Here is a 20,882-nt window from a genome sequence, read left to right on the forward strand (position 1 = left end):
CAAAAATTCACCAGAGTGATTTTTGTAGTAATTTTCTTTATTTATTAGGTGAAAAAATGAGAAATTTAATCACTGATTATTGTTTTAATAGTTTTTCTGATATGAATTTAGCATTCTTATTAGGTTGTTACATGGCTTGGGTTCAGGTTAGATGACATAATATGGTAAATATAGCTAATATCTAGGTAGACATTAACATTATAGAATATGTACTATAAACCCTAGGTACATGGTAAAAATACTTGTATTACTATGGGTTTCTAGGCTAATATTTTTTGTCTTTTCCTACATGTTTGAAGTTGACTTTGCCTTCATTAAAATGGTTTAGATGAAAGGTCAAATAGCAGAAAAAGTCAAAGCTGTGTTTCTGAAGATGTTCCTCATTATGTAAAACAGTCATATATACTCAGTGTAAATTATCCATTATCCCACACAGACATGGTGACAATGCATAGCTATTAAAATACAGAAATGAAGTACTAAAACTTTAAAATTTCAGATATCTTAAAGTGATAAAAAGTTGCTCTTAACCCTTGGAATACGATGAAAAATAGCAGTAACGTGATACTAAGAAATGTGATTGTAGTGAGTGAATTTTGAAATTAATAATTAGAAGTTCTGAGCATATATGGACTGTCCATTCACAAAAGGCAGAATCTAGCAATATACATCAGCATACATAAAGGATAGACTGCTTAAACATTTGCTGGAGCAAGATCCTCCACACTAACATGATGTATGGTGCAAAAAGAGTGAAAGCAGAGAAAATAAAGAACAAATTTACTCACCAGCTGCTTTGCTTCCTTTTGCACAATGCATTATGATTTTTTGGCAATTTTTAATTTTTCAGAGTATTTTGTACTGCTGTCAGTATGATTATTACTTATTTAAAAATACTTTAAAGGAGGGAAACATCTTCACAGACATACCATAGTTAGCCATTTTTAATTTAAGCAAATAAAGACTTCTTTATTTTCTAGAATAAACCTAGATTGCCTATGTAGTCTGCAAATACATCTTCTATTGTTGTCTTTATCTCTCTTCCATTTTTTTTATTTTCTGAAATGAAAATTTCAAAAGGGCTACTTTTTATTTTCCTTCTACTTTTCTGTTACTTAAGAACTCTTAAATTTTTACATCTATCATATTAAACCTACAATCTCAAATTAACTATTGGCAAGCTACCAAGACCTTAATCTCCCCTGCTGCTCGACATGTAAGAGGAAACATAAACTTACTGTATGGAGGGCCTCATTGATCTGTGTAACACTTACCTGTATTATACTCTCTAAATCCCATAACACCTAAGGGAAGGATCAGTCCAAACACAGAAAATGACAAATATAGGACAATAAATTATTCACAAAATATTTTTTTTTAAATAAAATGTTTTACTGCCTCATATCACTCACAAACAAACAGGAAAATGCATATTTTAATACCACATTTTAAAACTCTTCCATTCCTAGCAAAATTCAGTGGATTAAGTCCACTATTCTAACAGTATTAAATGCTGTTCATAAATCTTTTCCAGGACAATTTTCTATTCCTACCTCTCTGCCTTTTTAAACCATACAAACATTTTGTTGCACTTTTGCATGTTTTATTATTACACAAAATAAAATATTAAACAGGCTTAAAATATAAGAAGCCTCATAAACTCAGTATCCATTTACTTTAAAGGCTATTAGACTTCTTAGTACATGAGTAAATTCATGAGATAGATGTGTTAGGAAAAACCTTATGAATCAGTTTAAGAAGATATCACAATAATTATATCACAAGAAAATGAATGCATTAGAGGTGAAGAAAATATGCAATGATCACTACAAAGGAAAATCAAAATGACGAAGAGATGAGAATTAGTAAGTATGTCCAAAAAGAGCACAGTATTACTTAAAATGTGTTAACCTACAGTATGTAAAATAAAGATTTCCTCAAAGCTGGGCATGTCAATTTATATGCTCTGCTGATACATCTCACATGCTTTCAGAACAGGACCTTGAAAACCAAGCCTGTATAATTTTGAACGTTCATCTCCCACTCCACACACACAATCTATCAGAAGGTGATGGTATAAGTGCTGCATTTGTAATGCAGTTCTCTAACACCCATAATAGATGCACTGCAATGCATGACTAGAAATTACCAAAGACAAGTTTTACCTGATGATATGAAAGCTTTAGGGATTTATATGAGGAAATAAAACAGATCATCCTACTTATTTTTGGGAATAATTGTATGAATTCAAGAAGCAGCATAAAAGCAAAGGTGTTATTCTATGTAGTAAGCAACTAACATTCTAAGTCTGAGCTAGGCATGTAAGTAATAAGTTCTACTTGCCTAAACAAAAACTGCACGGAGACCAAGAGGGTCCTAGGCTCCCTTCTTCCACTACGTTTGCTGACAGAAGTATCAACTGGGAGTTAGCCGTAAAAGTAGTCCTATAGATTAATAGGAGGGAAACAGACTTTTTCCCTTTCTAAATTCTTTACCAAACAGATCTACACTGATTGGCTATACATGTATTTAGATTACTTAATATATCGGTTTCTGCAAATCTGTTAAGTAAAGCACCCTGCCACTAAGGAAGTCAACATGCAACATAACTAGAAGCAATTATAGCTCTTTCACTAAAGTGAATATAAACTGGAAGCATTATGTATGACTGATGCAGGCATATTTTCAAGGTTAGTAACTATGGAATACAGAGTAAGTTGTTTCAAATCCATACAATAATTATGGGGCACAAGATTTTTCAACACAGGAACTTACTGGAATGGAATGCGTAGGGAACCGTTACAGAGTTAGTTTTTACCAACAGATACACAGATCATTACTGATGGCAAAATGGGCAGTAGTGTTGGTGCATGAGAGCTTAATTCGACTCACCACCGAAATTTTATCATTGACCTCAAAGGCAGCTGTGGTAACTGTTGGTAAACAGGCTTTTTTTTTTTTTTTAATTACTTCAGCTCTAGGTTTGTAATATCATTTTGGTACCTTTATCTAAAGAAGATGAAGTCGCTCAAACAAAATTAGAAAATATGTTTTAGATGAAAAACTGTTAGATAATTTGCACATCCAATTAAAAACTACTTACAGCCAATTTCATTTAGTAATTATGAATCTGGAAACTAGAGAATAGAGCGTTGTGCTGGGCCAAAGACAGTAAATGCTGAATGTGTGCACATTAAAATCACCCTAGTAATTAATTAATTGATAAATGCCTAAAGCTGGGATTAGACCTTAGTTTATTTATAAAGAAATCTGAAGCACATTCTTAACTTCTTTGAAAAAGTTAATAAGTCACAGTAAGCTGTCCTGTGTCCTGTACATGTGAGACTGCTTTTACTGCTAAGGAAATTCATGCTTATACTAAATGATTCAGTATCCACATTCACCGTGCATGTTTTTGTACGATCTACCTAATTCTCCGCTACTTTATTTATGGACTTTAACTGGTGAAAAAAAAATAAATGATTCAAAAAAAGTATCAGCTTAGAAAACTGACAAATATGCAGCAAAAGATTATGGAAACATGCAGTGGTTTTGCTAAAATTAACAACAGTAAATAGAAAAATGTAACTGATGTATTACCAGTTTGTGCCATAAATTTAGCAGCATCAGCTTGCTCCTGAGGGACCCTTTTCTCATGAACAGATCGAGGTCGCTGACTTTTAATTGTATGATCTCCCATCATTCCAAATTCTAAAGACAGAATAAAGGTTTATGAAAGCTTGTGTGTAGACATTTCTCAAAAGTCACATACTGTCTCATGCAATATGTTCCTAAACATACCTGGAAGTTGCTGGTAAGAATCAGGCAAGTGATCATGGCAGTTAACATCAAATTAACTTTGCTACACTCAGCTTTTAATAAATACTTAAATTTGTGTCTGCAGATTTTCAAACATGATTTTACTGTATGAACCAACATTCAATATAGTGACGTGTACTATAAGTCAGCTGTATGACATGGGACAAAAGCAATTATTCAAATGCAGCCATTTTATTCTTCTATTTTGAATCAGTGCAAACCACACCAGAAAATGATTGTGACAGTGTTAGACATTGCTGTTCTATGGCAGAGCCTGCTGTTCCTCCAGAGGACTTCTATTTCTGCACTCATCTTTCAGGCTGGCAAAGCCTTCAACAGAGATAACGAGTCATCTTTGGGAATGGTGGCAATGCGAAATAATAATAATTTAACCAATGAAGTGCTTAAGTTTTAGGCTGAATCCAGCAGAACAAGCACTTGTGGACTGTTTCCTTTCTGAAACCTCTCAGTTATAAAAACTACAGGTTATATCTTGCCCTCAGTATTTAAAAAGAAGCCCCCATTGATTTTAATAGGGAAATCTACATAAAACCCCAATGACATTAAGGCCCAGAATGCGGGAGACAAGAGTGCTTCATCTTTTACCCTATCGCTGCTCTCATTTACCCTCTCTGGTCCTGCACAAACCTCCTAGCCTTCTATCTCAGACTCCTTTTTTCCTTTCTGGGATGAAATGTGGAGGGTCCTTTGCACTTAGAGGGGACTGCTGCGTCTTCAGCACAGTTCCCTCTGCTCCTCCCAGGCTCATACAGCTGTCCGCGCCTTGCTGCTAAATATTCACTTTCTGGTGGGACTCTAATTTCGGAAGCGTGTGCTGGGAACCGTGGGTTAACAGTGAAACTACTTCAACTACAACCACGTGAAGTTTCTGATGAGGCAGAAGGTGTCTGAAGCACTAGGAATATAAACATTAAAAATACCTTTCTGCTGGAAGGTTACCTCGCAAATGCAAAATTCAAAATACTCCCCAATTTGTAAAGCCATGAAGATAATAAAACTTACCTTCCTGCCTCAAAAGATGCAAAACATTATATAAGATGTTAAGTGCTACTAATAAATATTATTTGCAAACACATTGTTTTGATAAATCATTAAAGTGAACATATTTAAAAATCTATTTAGGGTATAGAAATAATACAACGTAAATATATTTAAGGTGTCAATCAGCAGAGAGAGGGTTTGTTTTTTTGTTTTTTTTTTACTTTCTAGTAAATTATTAATATATTTCTCCAAATTAGCGTTTCTTTTTGTAAATATTCATTAATGGCACCCCTTAAAATATAAATTTAATTATTCAAGAACAGCAATGCAGTTTGCATTCTAAAGACAATATTTGAAAACCTAATTAGTAAAATATATTTTGAGAATTAAACATCCAACGTTTTTAAGACGTCCCAGAAGTACACATAAAAGATAATTAAATTATATATCTATACACATACGTACATATATGTATGTATACATACATGTGTGTTATAAAATTTTATGAATATATTTTTACAAAATACACCTCTTCTACAGTTCCTCTGATTTAAGACAGCTTTTTATTCTGTGGGAAATCTCTTGCTGTAATTAATGTTTTACAATCAATATTCTAATGCAAATTAGAATGATACTTTTACGGTTTTTTACAAGGTGCAGCGCAGATGACCATTAACCACACGGTGATGGCCAAGAGACTTTACACAGCTTTTCCCCAGATGAGGCTGTGAAAGCAAGGCGTGTTTGCTCTGAGTTTGCTCCCTGGGTGCTGCCTGCTTGTCAGCCTCTTTAGAGGATATGGCACCATTCTTGCCAAAGACTTAATTCTATTTTTTTAAGTTACAGAGTGCAATAACGGGAGACCTTTGCTAGAGAAAGGCTTTCCAGAGGCATACAGGGAGGCGGCGAATGCTCCGGCCCCGGTCCCGCAGCACATGCGGTGGCCCGCGGGACCGAGAGCTCTGGTGAAGAGGCAAAGGAAAGTCTGGGAGATCAGTTTTCAGGGTTGTCGTTTGTACCCAGTGTAGCTCTGTTCACAACTATGGAGTTACTCGGGAATATCACCAAGCAAAATGAAATACAAGTTGCTGATGCAGGATCTAATCACGCCTCTTTTCATTTTTCCACTTAGCAACAGCGCGTTTTTTAATTTACGCATTCAATTCACTTCAACTATTGCTGATGGTCTTTGAGATGCACTTTTCAACTCATCTCCCTTTGATATATTAAGCATTTATATAGGAAATATATAAGTATATATGAAAGATAAATGTTTCAGAACAAAGATAAAAATATTTCTTTATAAGTTTTGTCAAGAAATGGAACCAGACTTACGCAGTGCTCTCATTTTCATATTCAGCTGAAGTATTTAACCAAATGCCGCATGAGAACAAAAGCAGTAACAGGAAATGCAGTGTACTGGCATGGGTGAGGGCTTTAAGGCCTCATTAAAATTCAGGCCTCATAAGAAAAGAAAAATAAGGGTCAAGTACCTTTTTCTAATGGGATCAGAAGTGTCCAGTTTCCGCATATAAGTACAAACAGTGCTCTCAAAATTGTTTAATCTAAGCAGCTCAACAGTAATGCATTTTTTATGAAGCATTTTATAATAAAATATCTTACTTAAGTGACCGCCATAGTTTACAACAAATACTAAATAGAATAAAACTTTCCTCCCTTTTCAGAGCCTAGCTAAATAACGAATGTGGAAGACGAACCAGTTATGCATTTCTTTTCCCTCACTACTTCACAGAGGAGGAATATTTAAATGCTTTCTGGGCTAGGAAAGCATTTAAACGCAAGTCAGCCTAAAGTATGGCTAAATGGCACAGTAGTTTCAAGGACCTCTTTGTGGGGGAAAGGTGATAGGAACCATCTCGCTCTAGCCAGTATCTGGCTAGAGGTGTCCTGTAAGGTCAAGGCAGCACGATTCAAGAGCTGATATCTGGGATATAATATTGGATGTTTGAACTGAGATTATGAGCAAAGGACTTTTTCCTCATTCTCACTCTTCTTACCTAGTTCTTGCTGCTGAAAATCACCTTCCTAACCCAGAAGGTATTTTTGCAGACATCAGTTTCTGAACAGAATTTTTAGGTGATGCCTGTCCTAATTTTCCCTCGGGTGAAACAGGACAGTCCTTCTCTGCTTTTACCTCAAACATTGATATTAATCAGGTTGTTTCACTAAATAAAGAAGGACAATGAATCTTTTCAGCAGCAGACAGGCACACAGACTGATCCAGAAGTTGCCAATGTGACTCTAAGTTAAGCCTGGAAACACAAAAGGGTTTTAATGCTTTTTATTACATTGTTAATGCTATAAACTACCTGTGTGAGAATAAAACTCAAAGAAATACCTCAAAATGTAAATAACAAATAGCATTATGGGGAATCTTGAATGGATCATTTTAACCAGACCGTGACTTATAACAAATCATAACATATTCCAAACACTTGTGGTAGAAAATCTGAGGTTTAGTTATCTGATAAAAGAATTTGTCCTGCTGTCAGTGGTCCTTTGGTGGCTATGGAAGTACAATAGTTTCCTGCAGTAGGACGTACATTCTTTGTTTCCTCAGCTGTACACAATGGATCGATACTTGAAAGTATTTTAGCAATGCAGAGATCTTAATATGGATGTGATTTCTTTCACTTCACATATAACTCTGAAGCATGTAATATAGTTCCATGCCTTCTAAGGAGCAGAAAAAGAAATAACAATGATTTCTGAAATTCCAAAGTTTACAGTTGAGTATTATTTACAAGAACTCTTATCTGTAGTCCCGTTGGCTTTACCTTTATTTTTATGTTATGTTATGGGAATTTTTATTCCTATTGAGTAACCTTTTTAGTTTTTAAAGGAGAAGCTAAAATCTTGCGGCCAATGTAGGAGTACGTTTTTAGGAGAGAAGAGAGGTGCCATGTGCTCTCTGTAGGAACAAAGAAGAAAAAACATCTGTTAACAGTATAAAAATGCAAAGTAGGAAGACTGAGCAATACAAAAGAAAAGTACCAGCTTTGCAAGATTCTACTCACCAACGGCTAGTCTTTGCTTTTTGACAAGTAGATAATCATTAAAGTTAAGGTACATGTCAAACAGATTTTATGCCTAGGCTGTTTAATAATATTTGTAAGCCTGTTACATATATATCCTGATCATCCGATGACATTATAAACCATGTTGGTTTGGCTCTTATGGCTATTTTTACATCACATTTCACAGGAACTTCATGGTATAAATGTATTGATCTGGTTATAGGTGTACCATCAACTACAAGTTGTGCTATTAATGGCACAGAACATACTGGCGTTAATAAAAAAGCCTTTTTCAGCATAGTAGTTGGTGACAACAGCATGAATGAACTGTTGAAATGAAAAAAAAAAAAGTGATTCTGAGGCCTTTAGGGTTACCCCTTCAGGGCATGTAAAATGTAAAGCAACTTCCGAGAGCTGCTGAGCTTGTACAGAACAGCCTGGAAGGTGCGGTGGTGGCGAGCAGCTCCCTGAAGGCTGATCGGAACCTCAAAAGCAAGAGGAGGCAATCGATTCCGCAAAGCGACCGTCATTTTCTTCTCTCACCCACAGCACTCCAGCAGTGTACTTCATACTATCCTACCCACTCCTGAACTGTAAATAGTCAAATGAGTGTTTTCAATTACTCTTGACTTCAGAATGAATATTAAAGGCCTTGGAGCCAGAATGTGCATTAAATGAGAACTGTCTCACATGCAGTAGCCTGGCATCCTCTCTGTGCCAACACACGAATGTTTTTCCCAGGAATTATGCAAAATGCTGATGTAAGTCCCAGGTGAAGGGGAAGGAGGGGGTACAGAGGTGGAATGGAAGAAAGAAGAGGGCTATAGAAATATATAAAGAACCACTTTGTTTAAATTCATTTTTGGACTGAGCTATTAACTGATTTCAATAGATCTGATTAATTGCAGACTTCCAGGAGCTTGGAAAAATTTCCTGCACATTTAACTTCTTCGTAGCCCATTCTACAGTTTCTCCCAGAAAGATACTACATAGCGCAATATGCGGCAGTTTGGGGTTTCTAGTCACACTTGCAGCTGGTCAGTACAATTTCTTCTGGTCACTAGATGGCAGAATGTGTGTTGACTTAGAAGCACAATTTTGCATTGAATTGAGAAGCTGGGACTTTCTGTTTCTTTTTCACTATAATTTTCTCTCTCATATATTAAAAAAAAAATATTATTACATTGAAAGGACTGAGGGGGTTTTGTTTGCTTTTTTTTTTTTAGTTCTTATTTTGTAGGGCTGGAGATAAAAAAAAAAAACAACCAAACAACCAAACCAAATAAAACATGAGCTGCAGTTGGTTTTCCCTTCCAGTAAACCCTGTGACAAAAGAGAATAAAATCCCAGGAGCGCTCCCTTCCCTGTCTCCAGCCCTGCTCCCCTGTAGCTGGGCACCCAGGCCCCACGAGGAAATCCTCGCTCTCAACCGCTGCCGTGGCGGGACACAGAGCTTCAGGGCATCGTCAGTGAACGGCATCACTCCGCAGCACAGGCTTAAGCTATGGCTTTCTATGGGAACCCCTTCAAATGATATTTCCTCACCAGGCAGGCAAGTTGCCAAAATAGTAACATAGCTATTAGCTGAATTAGATTTCCATGGGAACCTCTGCTTTGCAAATGTGGAAAATGTTCTTAAAACAGTCTTTGCCTACTTCCTACATAGATCCTGGTCCCATAAAAAGTCCTCTTTTGGCTCTCCAAAGCAGTATAGAAGGGCTTTGACCAGTTTCAAACTGAATGGAATAATTTCTTTCACTAGAGAGAATTAAGATCTGAACTAAGCTGTATTCATGAATGCAGCAAGAAAGATGTCCTATTACTCATAAAAACATGGAGAGGATTTTAATAGCAGTAGAAATATGAAAGGCAATAGTATTTGTACTAACAAAGTCAATTTTTTTATTATAATACACTCTTGTGTTTAATCAAGTAAAAGAAAAAGATAGGTTAACGTTTGTAGGAAGTTAGATACAAGATTTCCTTTCTCTCGCACACAGACATATACTAATACATATACGTATGCGCTCTTTCATCTTTCAAAAAATTAGGGAAAATTATTATGTATTCTAAACAGTCAACATATTGTACATAGGTAATTAGTTTCTGTTTGTCTCTAGGGAGACCCATTTGCTCCTAGGAAATAATGCTGGATTAATACTACTGCTGCTATTTTTAATGACGTAAGAAATAAAATATTACTGAATTAAGATATAAATTATAGCACAAATCCTGATAAGCTAAACCATCTCGTGGCAATGCAATCTGCTTTCTCTCTGTACATCTCTGCAGTGACTCCCTTGGCCAGCCAGTATCTTCAGTGGGATCTGAACCTGTTTATTCATGGTTACAGATTTGGTCGGTGAAGAATATCACAAAGATGTAATATTTATTCACTTTGCATGTGCACAGAATGTTGAAACTGTGCAAGTTCTATTACTTGCCTTCCTGGGCCCAATTGCTCATCATTTTACACCTAGGCAGGAGAAACTGAGCACGTGAATCTAGTGAAGTGACTCATACCTGTTCAAAATGAATGTAAAATGTCACCACGGCAGGTAGTGTGTTTTCACATGTGCTTTGCAGAATTATAGCTAAGCAAAGAGGAAAAGGAGGGGTGAATGAAAGCCCAAACTGCAGCTTTACCCATTTATATCTTCACTAGATCTGACATATTTTATAATTATCATGGCCAATATGCAGAAGATGCTCTGTAGTTCACATTTTCCCCATTCAAATATTTCCCTAGCAATCCATCCCCAAATGTTTGCATTCAAATAAAAATAATAAAACTGATAAAGGAAATTTACATTATCAAGTTTAACATTAAAATCCTCTAAATTCAGCAGTATGTTTTTCTCTCATATTCCCTATTGTTCTCTCAAGAGATTCATGGATGTAATAACACATTAAAGAATGAAAACACAGGGGATTACCTTTATTTTTGCTTTTCTAAATGAAAGACCTTTAATGTATTCTCTTGTAGTATTCTCATCATTTTAATGTTTCTACTATAATAACTTATTCATGTGTAGCCTTTAAAAATTTAAATCAGTGTCATAATAATACTTTGGTACCTTCCTTGCTTTTTTACATTTCATACTATTTCACTTCTGCATTAAGTATTTTGCTTTTGTTGTATATTTAATTAATTGTATTATTGATACAGTTAGCCAGTGCAGCAGTTGTTTCAGAATAGCAGCATTTTTATATAAACAATCTCTTTTTACTGAACACTGCAGCAAGCTACCTAGATATTACACACAGGCTAGTACATGCCTCTCTATTGTTCTATACCTTTACAACTCAAGAGAGGATGACTGAGGATAAACTGTAATTTTCTAAGCTATTCTTGAATTCAATAACTTCATTCTCTTTTTTTTTTTTTCTGTTCTAGAAACACTGAAAAGTAAGTAAAGGTAATTGTAGAAAGCAGGATTCACAAGGACGTCTAGACCATTTCCTTGCCCTGCAACTATTTACCACAGACATTCCTGCAGATGGTTGCCTAATCTTTCCTAAATGATAGCAGCATTCATTAAAATTTGAGATGAATTATCTATGAATTTATGACAGGGAAGTTTACAGTCTGTGAAAAATTCTGAAGCTGTATGAAGAGAAGGAGCAAGAATCAATCTTTTAAATAATAGGTACTGCAAACTGTATTCACTAAGCACAGTTAAACTGAGTGTGGAGGGGGGTTTTTTTTGGTTTTTTTTGGTTTTTTTTTTTTTAGAGTGGTACAGCTTCTAGGTGAAGCTAAATGATATTGCATGCCTTTTTAAGAGCATTTTCTTGTCCTTGTTTAAGTCTCCTAAACTGTTTTATAAAAGAATAATAAAAAATGGAGGAAGCGTCACTGGATGTGAATTTGCACATTACATTTTTATCATTTGTGGTACCACAAAGCTGGCTGTTTGTATACAGACATCATGGGTAGCTGCTAAATTGTATGAGGAGAGGAAAGGGAGAGGAGAGGGAGAGGGGGCCAAGAGCCTTGGCTGCTGTAAGCTGGCCTGGTTCCACCCAGCCACGCCAAATTCTGTCAACTGAGGACATGGTCTAGAAGGTCTTTTCTAAAACCATGGATCAACTCTGAGCTAAGAGGTTTATATAGCCTGTTCACAAGGGTACGTAGCCTTTGCTAACCGTCACTGGCAGGTTAGTGATCACACACATGCAGTTTCAAACATACTAGTCCACCCAGTTCAGCCTGGGAGATGTGTGTATGGCACAGCCCCAACAGGTAGAATGTTGCAATGGTTTCCCAAACAGACCTGGAACCTCTGAAAAGGTCTGAACTCTTATGGTGACACCTGTGGCCTTAAATATGACTCATAAATAACTCTTCTCTAGTCAACAGAATTACCTTAAGGGGAAAATGGGACACAAATGAAAGGAAAAATCAGTGATTCAAAATTTAAACCTCAGAACAGATTTTCACAATAACTAAATCCTTCCTTCAGAAATACATGCATGGGATTTTAAGTAGGAAAGCACATAAGAGATTTACCTGAAAACTATCAATGAAAATCACTTGGACCTAGGTCTTTCAGAATTTTTTGAAAATCCATTAGATATTTTCACTGGATTTAGTAAAAGCACACTTTTCTAGGTCTCCGAGTTTCTCATTTGAGCATCAAACTCAGCAATTTATTTAATGGTTTTAAGGACCCAGATATCACATTGAGGCTAAAAAGCAGTGTTCTCCTTCACTCTTACTCTATAATCCACACTCAGACAAAATATCTGAGCTCATCTGCTAACACATCCTTCCTACCTCTATGGCCCAACCACATGGTCGGCTTATTTGACAGGTGTTGCCCGTGCAATGCCTCGCTAAAAGCAAAAGAACTGTTCAACTGCAGATCCGAGCTAAGCAATGCATACTTTGTCAACCACCTCTTAGGGAATTTCACCCTGAAGCCTGCATTAAAGAATAGCAGGGGTGCAAGATTTCCATCCCATGTAACACCAGATCAAATACCTAATCCCAACATATAAAAAATGATAGCAGAAAAATTGACCTAAGACCAGATGTATTCAATGGGCATAATCTTTCTGATCACAATGTACTATTCTTAACACAGGAACAACAGCACTTTAGTGGGTTGAGAAAATGAATCCATTAGAATTAGTGAGACTATGATAATGATGCTGTATAGGTCTACAAAATACAGAGATTACTCCGAGAGCCATCGGTATACTTTTTTTTTTTCCCCAATATAAATATTTTTAAAAACTTTAAAAAATGTTATTCTGTAGCTGTGACAGAGATTTCTACTCAATCATGGCAAAGTACCTCCTGGTCCAGTTCTCTGATTAAATTAGAAAGCAATATAAACCATAATCTAGTCAACAGGACATTGATACTCATATTAGGGAGAATGATGGGGATGACACTGCTGAAATGGTGTCATCCTCAGAGGTGGAAAAGCATGCCTGTCATTCATCAATAAGCATCAAAGTAACTGATTTTAGTATCCTCGTTGTTTCTACATCCCTACATGATGTCAGACACTCAAATCACTTCTTTTAAAGTTCTCATGCATCTCATGCAAACATTACTGCAACAATCTATACGTTTTGACCTCCAGAATGATTAATCAAAGTGTACTCTATAGAAAATTGTGGCTGCTTCCCCTACAGATGTCAATAATAAGGATCATTAAAAAACATCTCTTCCCTGATGGCTGCGCAAGATACATCTCATGTAACTCATTTTAGCTTGTCAGCATAATATGCTATGTGGTTACCTAAAATCTGTCTTTGCTCATCACGGTCCATCATTTGAAGAAATGATGCCAATAGTCAACATATATGAATGTCTGGAGATTGCAAGCAAGGATTTTTTAAGTGAAAATATTTAGTTCTGGACTTAGAACTATAGAGTTTGTGATACTCATCAAGCTGGGAACTCTGACTGTAACTTTTGTAAATGCATTCTCAGAATGACCTATTGCTTATGGACATAGATAAACTAGTACCTCTTTCATGGAGAAGTCTGCAGTTAGTGGTGTTTTACTTAGCGCAAACAGACTTTCTCTTAACAGCTGGAGACATACATCCCAGTTGTAGATCATGGCACTCTAAGAGAGGCTTAAGACTGGAATTTCATTACGCTGCTCCTAACTATGAACTTTTTTGAATTCTCTGCAGAGCTGCTTGCACATCTGCCCACAGATATCCTATAAATCTCTGCCATTGCCTCTAGTCTGCTGTCTAGAAAGGGCTGGAAAAGAATGGCTTTGCTAGGGAGCTCAGTAAAATAGCCACAAAAACATCTCTTATACAAAGACATTTTCAAACAAAAAATTTAATTTTCTTCAAATTATGTTTTTCCCTCTTGTGCATTGGCTCTCTGAAAATATTCCAATGATTTAGTTGCCTGAAAGAAGTGTTCTCAAATACAGTCTACTGTAAGCACGTATAATGGAATATTTATGGTAAGCAAATTCTGAATCAATAAATTAAATTATGCTCACTAGAGACTTCATAGTATATATTCTGATTGTCCAATCAGGAATCAGAATCAGAACTATAAAAGCAGTATGTCTAGTCACAGCTAGCCAATATGCATTCTAAACTGAAAATAAAAAACAGTGAGTATTGAGGAAGAGAAGAAGTGTTTGTGGGTAGAAATAGTGTTTTTTTTTTTTTTAGAACAGCTAAAGTATTGGGGGAACATAGGCAGACTTGGGGCACACAAAGCTTTCAACTCTGATGTAGAAGCATCAAACTTCAAAGCTCCTAGGAGTTTTGTTACTGCCACTTACAAACCTTGCTTCGCTTACGTACTTAGACTACCATGGCTCTAACACTACTACCACAGTGACCAGATTAGACATATTTCACACTCAGTTGAGTGGCTAACAGTTAACTTCAAAAAGGGAATAAGGCAGAAGAGATTATAAATTCAGAAAAACAACCACTATGTTGACCACAAAAATTATACAGCATGTATTGTTTGCTTCAATCTAGTTATCAAGAGTATGTTAAGTAGCCTGAAAAGCCAACGTTGAAGCTCACAAGGTACCAGTTCTCAGAAGAATACCACAGAAAAAGAATCCTAGCTTTAGACCTAGTACAGAGACTACTCAGTCTGTAGTGATCTTGTGGAATAATTTTTACATTTTCCAGGATATCGTTAAGTTTGATCTTTTCTTTTCATTAAAAAAAAAAAAAAGTTACTTCAGAAAGGTTACTTCAAGTTGGTATTCATACACATCTCCGAATAAATAAAGTACTTCCAAAAACTAAAATCTTATGATTTTAGAAACAACTATAGGCAAATGAGAATACAATTCTGATTTTTGAAAATCATTACTTGCTTGATATATACGTAGCAAACTCCACTAAAACTATTCAAGGAATCTTAGGTTTCAAAAGTGATGTTCCATTAGTTTTAATGAAGGTTTTGAAAGTGCTGCAGCAATGGGTCTGCAAAGCCTGACTGACCTGGAGTGCTCTGTGCCAGAACTGACTCTGGAGCCCAGAGGTAGTTATATCTACAGTCGGAGCAGTTCGTTTCCCAGGATAACTGCAGAACCCATTGACGCAAGACATGGTTATACAAATGTCCGCATGCTAACATATGTAAAACATCTCAAAGGATAGTCTGGGTGCACAAGGTCTACCTCTGGGAAAAGGGCTTGGTGCCACATGACAGCACATGTATAGAGTTTAGGCCATAGAACAGATGTTCCCATTTCTTACTGCCATGTAATTTATATTTTTTAAAAAATCACTACAAGTTCCCGAAATACATGAAGAAGCAATTTTTTATGTAACAGATTCTGTCCAAAAATAAGTCATTAATGCTAATATACAACCCCCTATATTGGTAATCACGGTTAACACTTCTATATAACTTTGATCACTTTATGTGGTACATTTCAATTATTCTTTCCCACTATCAAAAGAATAGACAAGTCTCATTCTGCGTCATGTTGTTCTTTTAATACTGAACAGCAGAGTAACATCACCTACAAATGACAATACCTTCACCTCCACCAGTGTAAATCAAAAGTCATGAAATAATGGAATTAAATGTGTATATAACTGCTGTGTGAGCAGAATTGGCTCCAGACGGATTAATTCATGTGCCATTCACAACCACAGAGGACTGACAGACCTAGAAGAAGTAGTTATGATTTTCTAGCTCCTTTCTCTATGTTCTGTTAGACGATGTGGATTCTTATGCATATCCATTCAATTTAATCCTTTAGCTTACAGGAACAATTACAGCTAGTTAAAGTGTGATTTCACTAAATCTTTTTTCATGATGAGGTCAGCTTGGATTTGCCTCCAAGTGGCAGGTTTTTTTAAAAGGTAATGCCAACAAAGTATTCCCAATATTAAAAATGGGACAGTACAATAATGCAGGAGAAAAAGTACCAGTTGGGAGAACGTCTTTTGCTGTTGTTGTTGCCCTCTTATTACCCCAAGGCCCATCGTTGTTATTGGCGTGAAACGTTAAGGGTTGTATGCATTGGGTAAGTACTAAACTGAAGTTAGGAATGTCAGCCACTATACATTTGTTACATTTCTGTGGCAGGACCCGGGCAGTTTGCTAAAAAGGCAAGAAATTATTAAAAATAGTAAAACGCTTGTGGAGAGAAAGTTATTATATGCGATCACTGGATTACTGGTGCTATTCTGGACAAATGCCTGAAGCAATCAAGAAGTACACAAATATTAGTCTGAAAAGAAGGTGCTATTCAAAGCACATAAATAAGATGTAAATTGTTAAATAAGGTAATTCTCGCTAGCCCTAGAGATAACTCTTTCTTTGTGTGAGGAAAGACAAATCCCTTAGCTGGTATTTACAGGTGATGCAAATTTTGAGTCCCACCCCAGCTTCACAAACTAGCTGGAGATCCAGAATTGGGACTAATAGTTGGAGAGGTGCAATATTTCTGCGGCCATTTAGCTCCCTAACTCTGGTAGTCAAAACACAGCTTAGGGATTCTAAACAAAAAGTCCTAAAAATCGAGGATCTGGGGAGAGTTTCTGACCAAGTTGTAAAGGGCCTGTGTAAACACCACTACTTCAAGGTGAAAATTGTTGGGAAGGAGTTCCTTCTGGTCCCTCTCATGCCCTCAGCAAGGAGTAGATCCTCTCACATGTCTTGGAAAACTTACAAAGTTACTTGTAGGACACAGAAATTGGAGTAGCAGAAAGGAGACCACTGCAGGCTTCAGGGCATCAGGAAAAACAGAGTTCCTATGATTCTTAACTAATAATATCTAAAGAAGAATGTCAGCCAAGCAGAAAAATGGAAAAAAAGAAAAAACAAACAGACAAACAAACAAAACAAAGGCACAGCTCTTCAGCAGGAAAGAAATCACATACGCATACAAGTCCGATGAGTGTCAGTCTGGCTACAGGAGGACTCTATAGGGTTAGAGGAAGACAGAGGATAACATAATCATCAGGGCTTCTGTTTTGATTGGTTGTACCAGAACTTAATTCAGAGCATCCTCAGCGTATATAAGCTGAGGTACTGTTTTTTTAACTGCTCTGCTTTTAACTAAAATTTTAGTATTTTTTTAATATATATATATATATTTATGTCACTATTTACTATTACCTCTAAGCTAAGTAACTTGTATTGGAAGAAAAATGTCACAAACAATTGCAGGTGATTATGTTGGTTCACTGTAACAATATGCAGCAAATAAACAGGTAAACATTAAACCTAAGTCAGGACTGACTGTACTAGTGCAATTGCAGTGGGCAGTAGGTGATATTTTTAATATAAAGAGCTTATTTCATAAAAAAAGCTGTTTCAAGGCCAGACTCACTGATTAATCTGAACTAAGCTAAGAGTTTCAGACAAGAGAGAAGAAAGGAGAAAGCAAGAAGAATAGCATTTTGTAAAAGTTGAAATAGCTTAATTTCTTTTGTACTATAGCTCCAGTTTTAATTTGAATTCTAATTAAAAAAAAAAACCCACTGAAAATAAAACAAAAGCCATTTCTGAGTTACACATTTAATTCAGCCACATTTTTTTTTGTCTGTCCCATGAAGCAAAAAATCAGTTATTCCAGAAATTATATCAGTGAATGAATTTGGAAAAATAGCAATTGAAAAAAAAAAACTTATTGCATCTACTCAAGCACACTAGGATTTACATTAAAAGTAAATTATTACTTCCTATATTAGGCTTCTTCATAATAAAAATAATAGCAACTTTACTTAGTGAAAAAGAAATAAAAGAATCATAATTACATGGGATGTAATCCAAGAATCATAATTACATTGAGCATATACAGGGATAAAATGTTAAAGGCAATAACCAAATGATAAGCAACTCCGAACCCTGTTCCTCTCACCCCATAAGGTTGTTAAGCAATGAACGTTTCTAAATTTATACCAAATATGAAACAGTAGTTAAGAATCTTTGAAACCCATGTATCTGTTTATATTTCCTATTCCATATACTCACGCACCGATGGAAAAATTGCTGATATTTTCTGCATGTGCTGAGGATGAATAAAGTGAGCCACCAGGCAAGTGAGTACCTAAACCCAGTCATCTTATTCTGCTTCAGACTTGGCATACTGCTTTATGGCTGTGAATTTTTATCATGCCCAATCTATTGATGATGATGCTTGTCAGCTGCAGTTTTCATTAGGAAAAAGGAGTTACAGCTGACGGTAGGGTTTGTAGGAGTTCATAAATATTCTGCTACTGTTAAGAACTGCTGCAATGAACTAAAAGCAGACATTAGCTGCATTTTGAACCCACATGAAAGCAGAGCTATTAGACTATAAAGCATGATCACTCAACATGTTAATTAAAAAATAAAACCTATCAAATTAAACATGGCGTATTTTTTCTGACCTGGTCCAGGGCAGAACAATAATCTGGTTCCTCAGTTTTTGCTCCTAATCAGGAGCTCTGCATCTCCATAACCCTTCCGATGGGATCTCTCTGAATACTGGTTTTGGAATGGTTTTATAATGGAAGGGGTGAATTCTGTGTGTTTGTCTCCACTGCTCCACAGCCTGGTAGGACATTTTCCTTGATCATCAATATAATGTTCCCTAAGCATCTTCTGCTTGTACATCACTCTAAGGTCACTTTGATGTAAATAACCAGTGACAGATGAGGCCTGTGGGGTGCTTGTTAGAGAGCCAGTGGTAGATATTTTGTTCGAAGTCTGATCAATCGTAGCACAGCAAGGTTCTGGAGGTCTGTACGTGTCACTGCAGAACCATAACAAGACCTTTTCTTCTTCAGCCAGAGCCTGCAAATTGTGAACAGGGCACATGCTTATAGGGAGTTTGGTGAATCCAGAGGTCTTCACCTAGAGACGGTGAGACCACCCAAGCTCTGGAGGAGACCACTGTCTCCCTTATGAATAAGTACAATCTCATTTGGACCAAGATGACTAAAGCTATGGAGGCAGATCTGATTGATTGTGAAAATGGGGGCAACACGCTCACTTCTCTCGAGTCAGTCAGTTTGGCTGTCGAAGGTGCCCGAATAGCGTCTGCACCAAGACAAGGAGACCCTCCTCCAGTGATGCTCACATCTGCGGGAGCCTGCCACTGCTATGGCCCTGGGGTGTTAGAGAGGGCAAAACCATGAAGCTGCTCTGTGCTGTTTGCTCTAAGTCAACAAACACGAGGGAATACTGGTTTAGAAATGTGGCATCTGACACAGAAGCTGGACCTCAGAAAAAGGAAGACAAACAGAGATGGTTTTTAAAATAGAAGTGGTGTGGTTCTTTTTCTTAAGAACAGGAGGAGGCCTGTTTTCTTCTACTTACATATTTGTTATTCTTTCTTTTAGAAGAAAATTATCCCAGCGGTAGTGCTTGAGATTCATTACTGTCACCTAGAAATCTTTCCTTTTGATAAATGCACTGCACATATTCATGTGACCATTTCATTGGAAAATTATTGCCCAGCCAACTCAGGCTACGTAGATTACTGTGAACTGGAAGACCCTGATTTTATATTCAAATTCCTCAACTTTACTTTCCCGCCCATTGATATTTGTTTCTTTTTGGTTTTATTGCCTTCTAAAAGCACTTAATTTCAGAGGCTTTCTCTGCTCCCTCTTAAGTTTTCAGGTTTCTGTGGTACGTAAGAGCGTCTGAGCTGTACAGTTTTCCACGGGACTACATGTGGCTGCAAAAATACCTCGCATCCTCCAGACCCGAGTTTCTACCTGCCCCCCACCCTGACTTGCTATTTGTACACCTAAAGTCTGTTTCCCCCCCTTTACGTACAAGCATCACACTGTATTCATGTTAATCTCTCTAAATCTCTCTATTAATCTAATTAATGAATTTATTAATCTCTCTAAATCCTCAGGGCACCACTACAAGCAGGGGGTGTCGATTTTTAGTCTTGATTATTAAAGTAAAGCATAGCACACCAAGATAATGAAGTCAGCCAGCAAGAATGCCCCATCCTTAGAATTACTTACCACTCTAATAATTGGTTTGGTCAGCTGTGGTTTTATATTTACTCTGTATGAAATACTGAAAAGACTCACACTTGATATCGAACACTGGGGAAACCCACTGTTAATCATACTACTTTAAGATCTGCTGGTGGGTCAAGTTGTGTTTCATTTAGCTGTAATGTATCTATACACTTGTCTTTTTCAACAACATGTAAAATAATTCAAGATAGATAGCAGCAAAAGGAAAGGTTTCGCATCTCGTATTCTGTTTGTTGAATGGCATTAGTTGTATTCCTGTATAGAAAGTAGTATTAGAAACTCCACAGTAAAATACTAATTTCTACATTTTTCTTGGGAAATACATATAGTATTTCAGAAATATAAATCTCCTTAGCATGTCCACATAGACACTTTGGCTTATCTGAACTTGGCTGGTAAAGTATAAAAAATTTGAAGAAAAAAAGAGTAATACAAAATTCCTTTTTCACCAGATTTGTTCCAGATGTTTTCTCTAATATCAGTGCCAAGGTTGTAGTATTTCATTATTTACATATTCTGCATTCTGCTTTGAAATATTCTTTTTTTAAAAAAAAGTGTTTT

General features: G+C 36.4%; 1 protein-coding gene across 7 annotated transcripts in view; it reads right to left on the minus strand.

Moving 5' to 3' along the window:
• ADGRB3 (adhesion G protein-coupled receptor B3) overlaps nucleotides 1-20,882 on the minus strand; it is a 465,066-nt gene that overhangs the window by 277,630 nt on the left and 166,554 nt on the right. For 5 of the 7 annotated variants that reach the window (XM_052781807.1, XM_052781806.1, XM_052781803.1 and 2 more), the window contains exon 3: nucleotides 3,601-3,711. The exons of 1 other annotated variant lie outside the window; for it this stretch is intronic. In XM_052781807.1, the coding sequence (XP_052637767.1) occupies nucleotides 3,601-3,711 (111 nt within the window). Of the gene's footprint in view, nucleotides 1-1,274; nucleotides 1,335-3,600; nucleotides 3,712-20,882 lie in introns of those variants that run through there. One more of the 7 variants, XM_052781810.1, reaches the window with a different exon arrangement.

The sequence above is a fragment of the Harpia harpyja genome, chromosome 3 (genome assembly GCF_026419915.1).
Source record: "Harpia harpyja isolate bHarHar1 chromosome 3, bHarHar1 primary haplotype, whole genome shotgun sequence".
Classification (NCBI taxonomy): Eukaryota; Metazoa; Chordata; class Aves; order Accipitriformes; family Accipitridae; genus Harpia; species Harpia harpyja.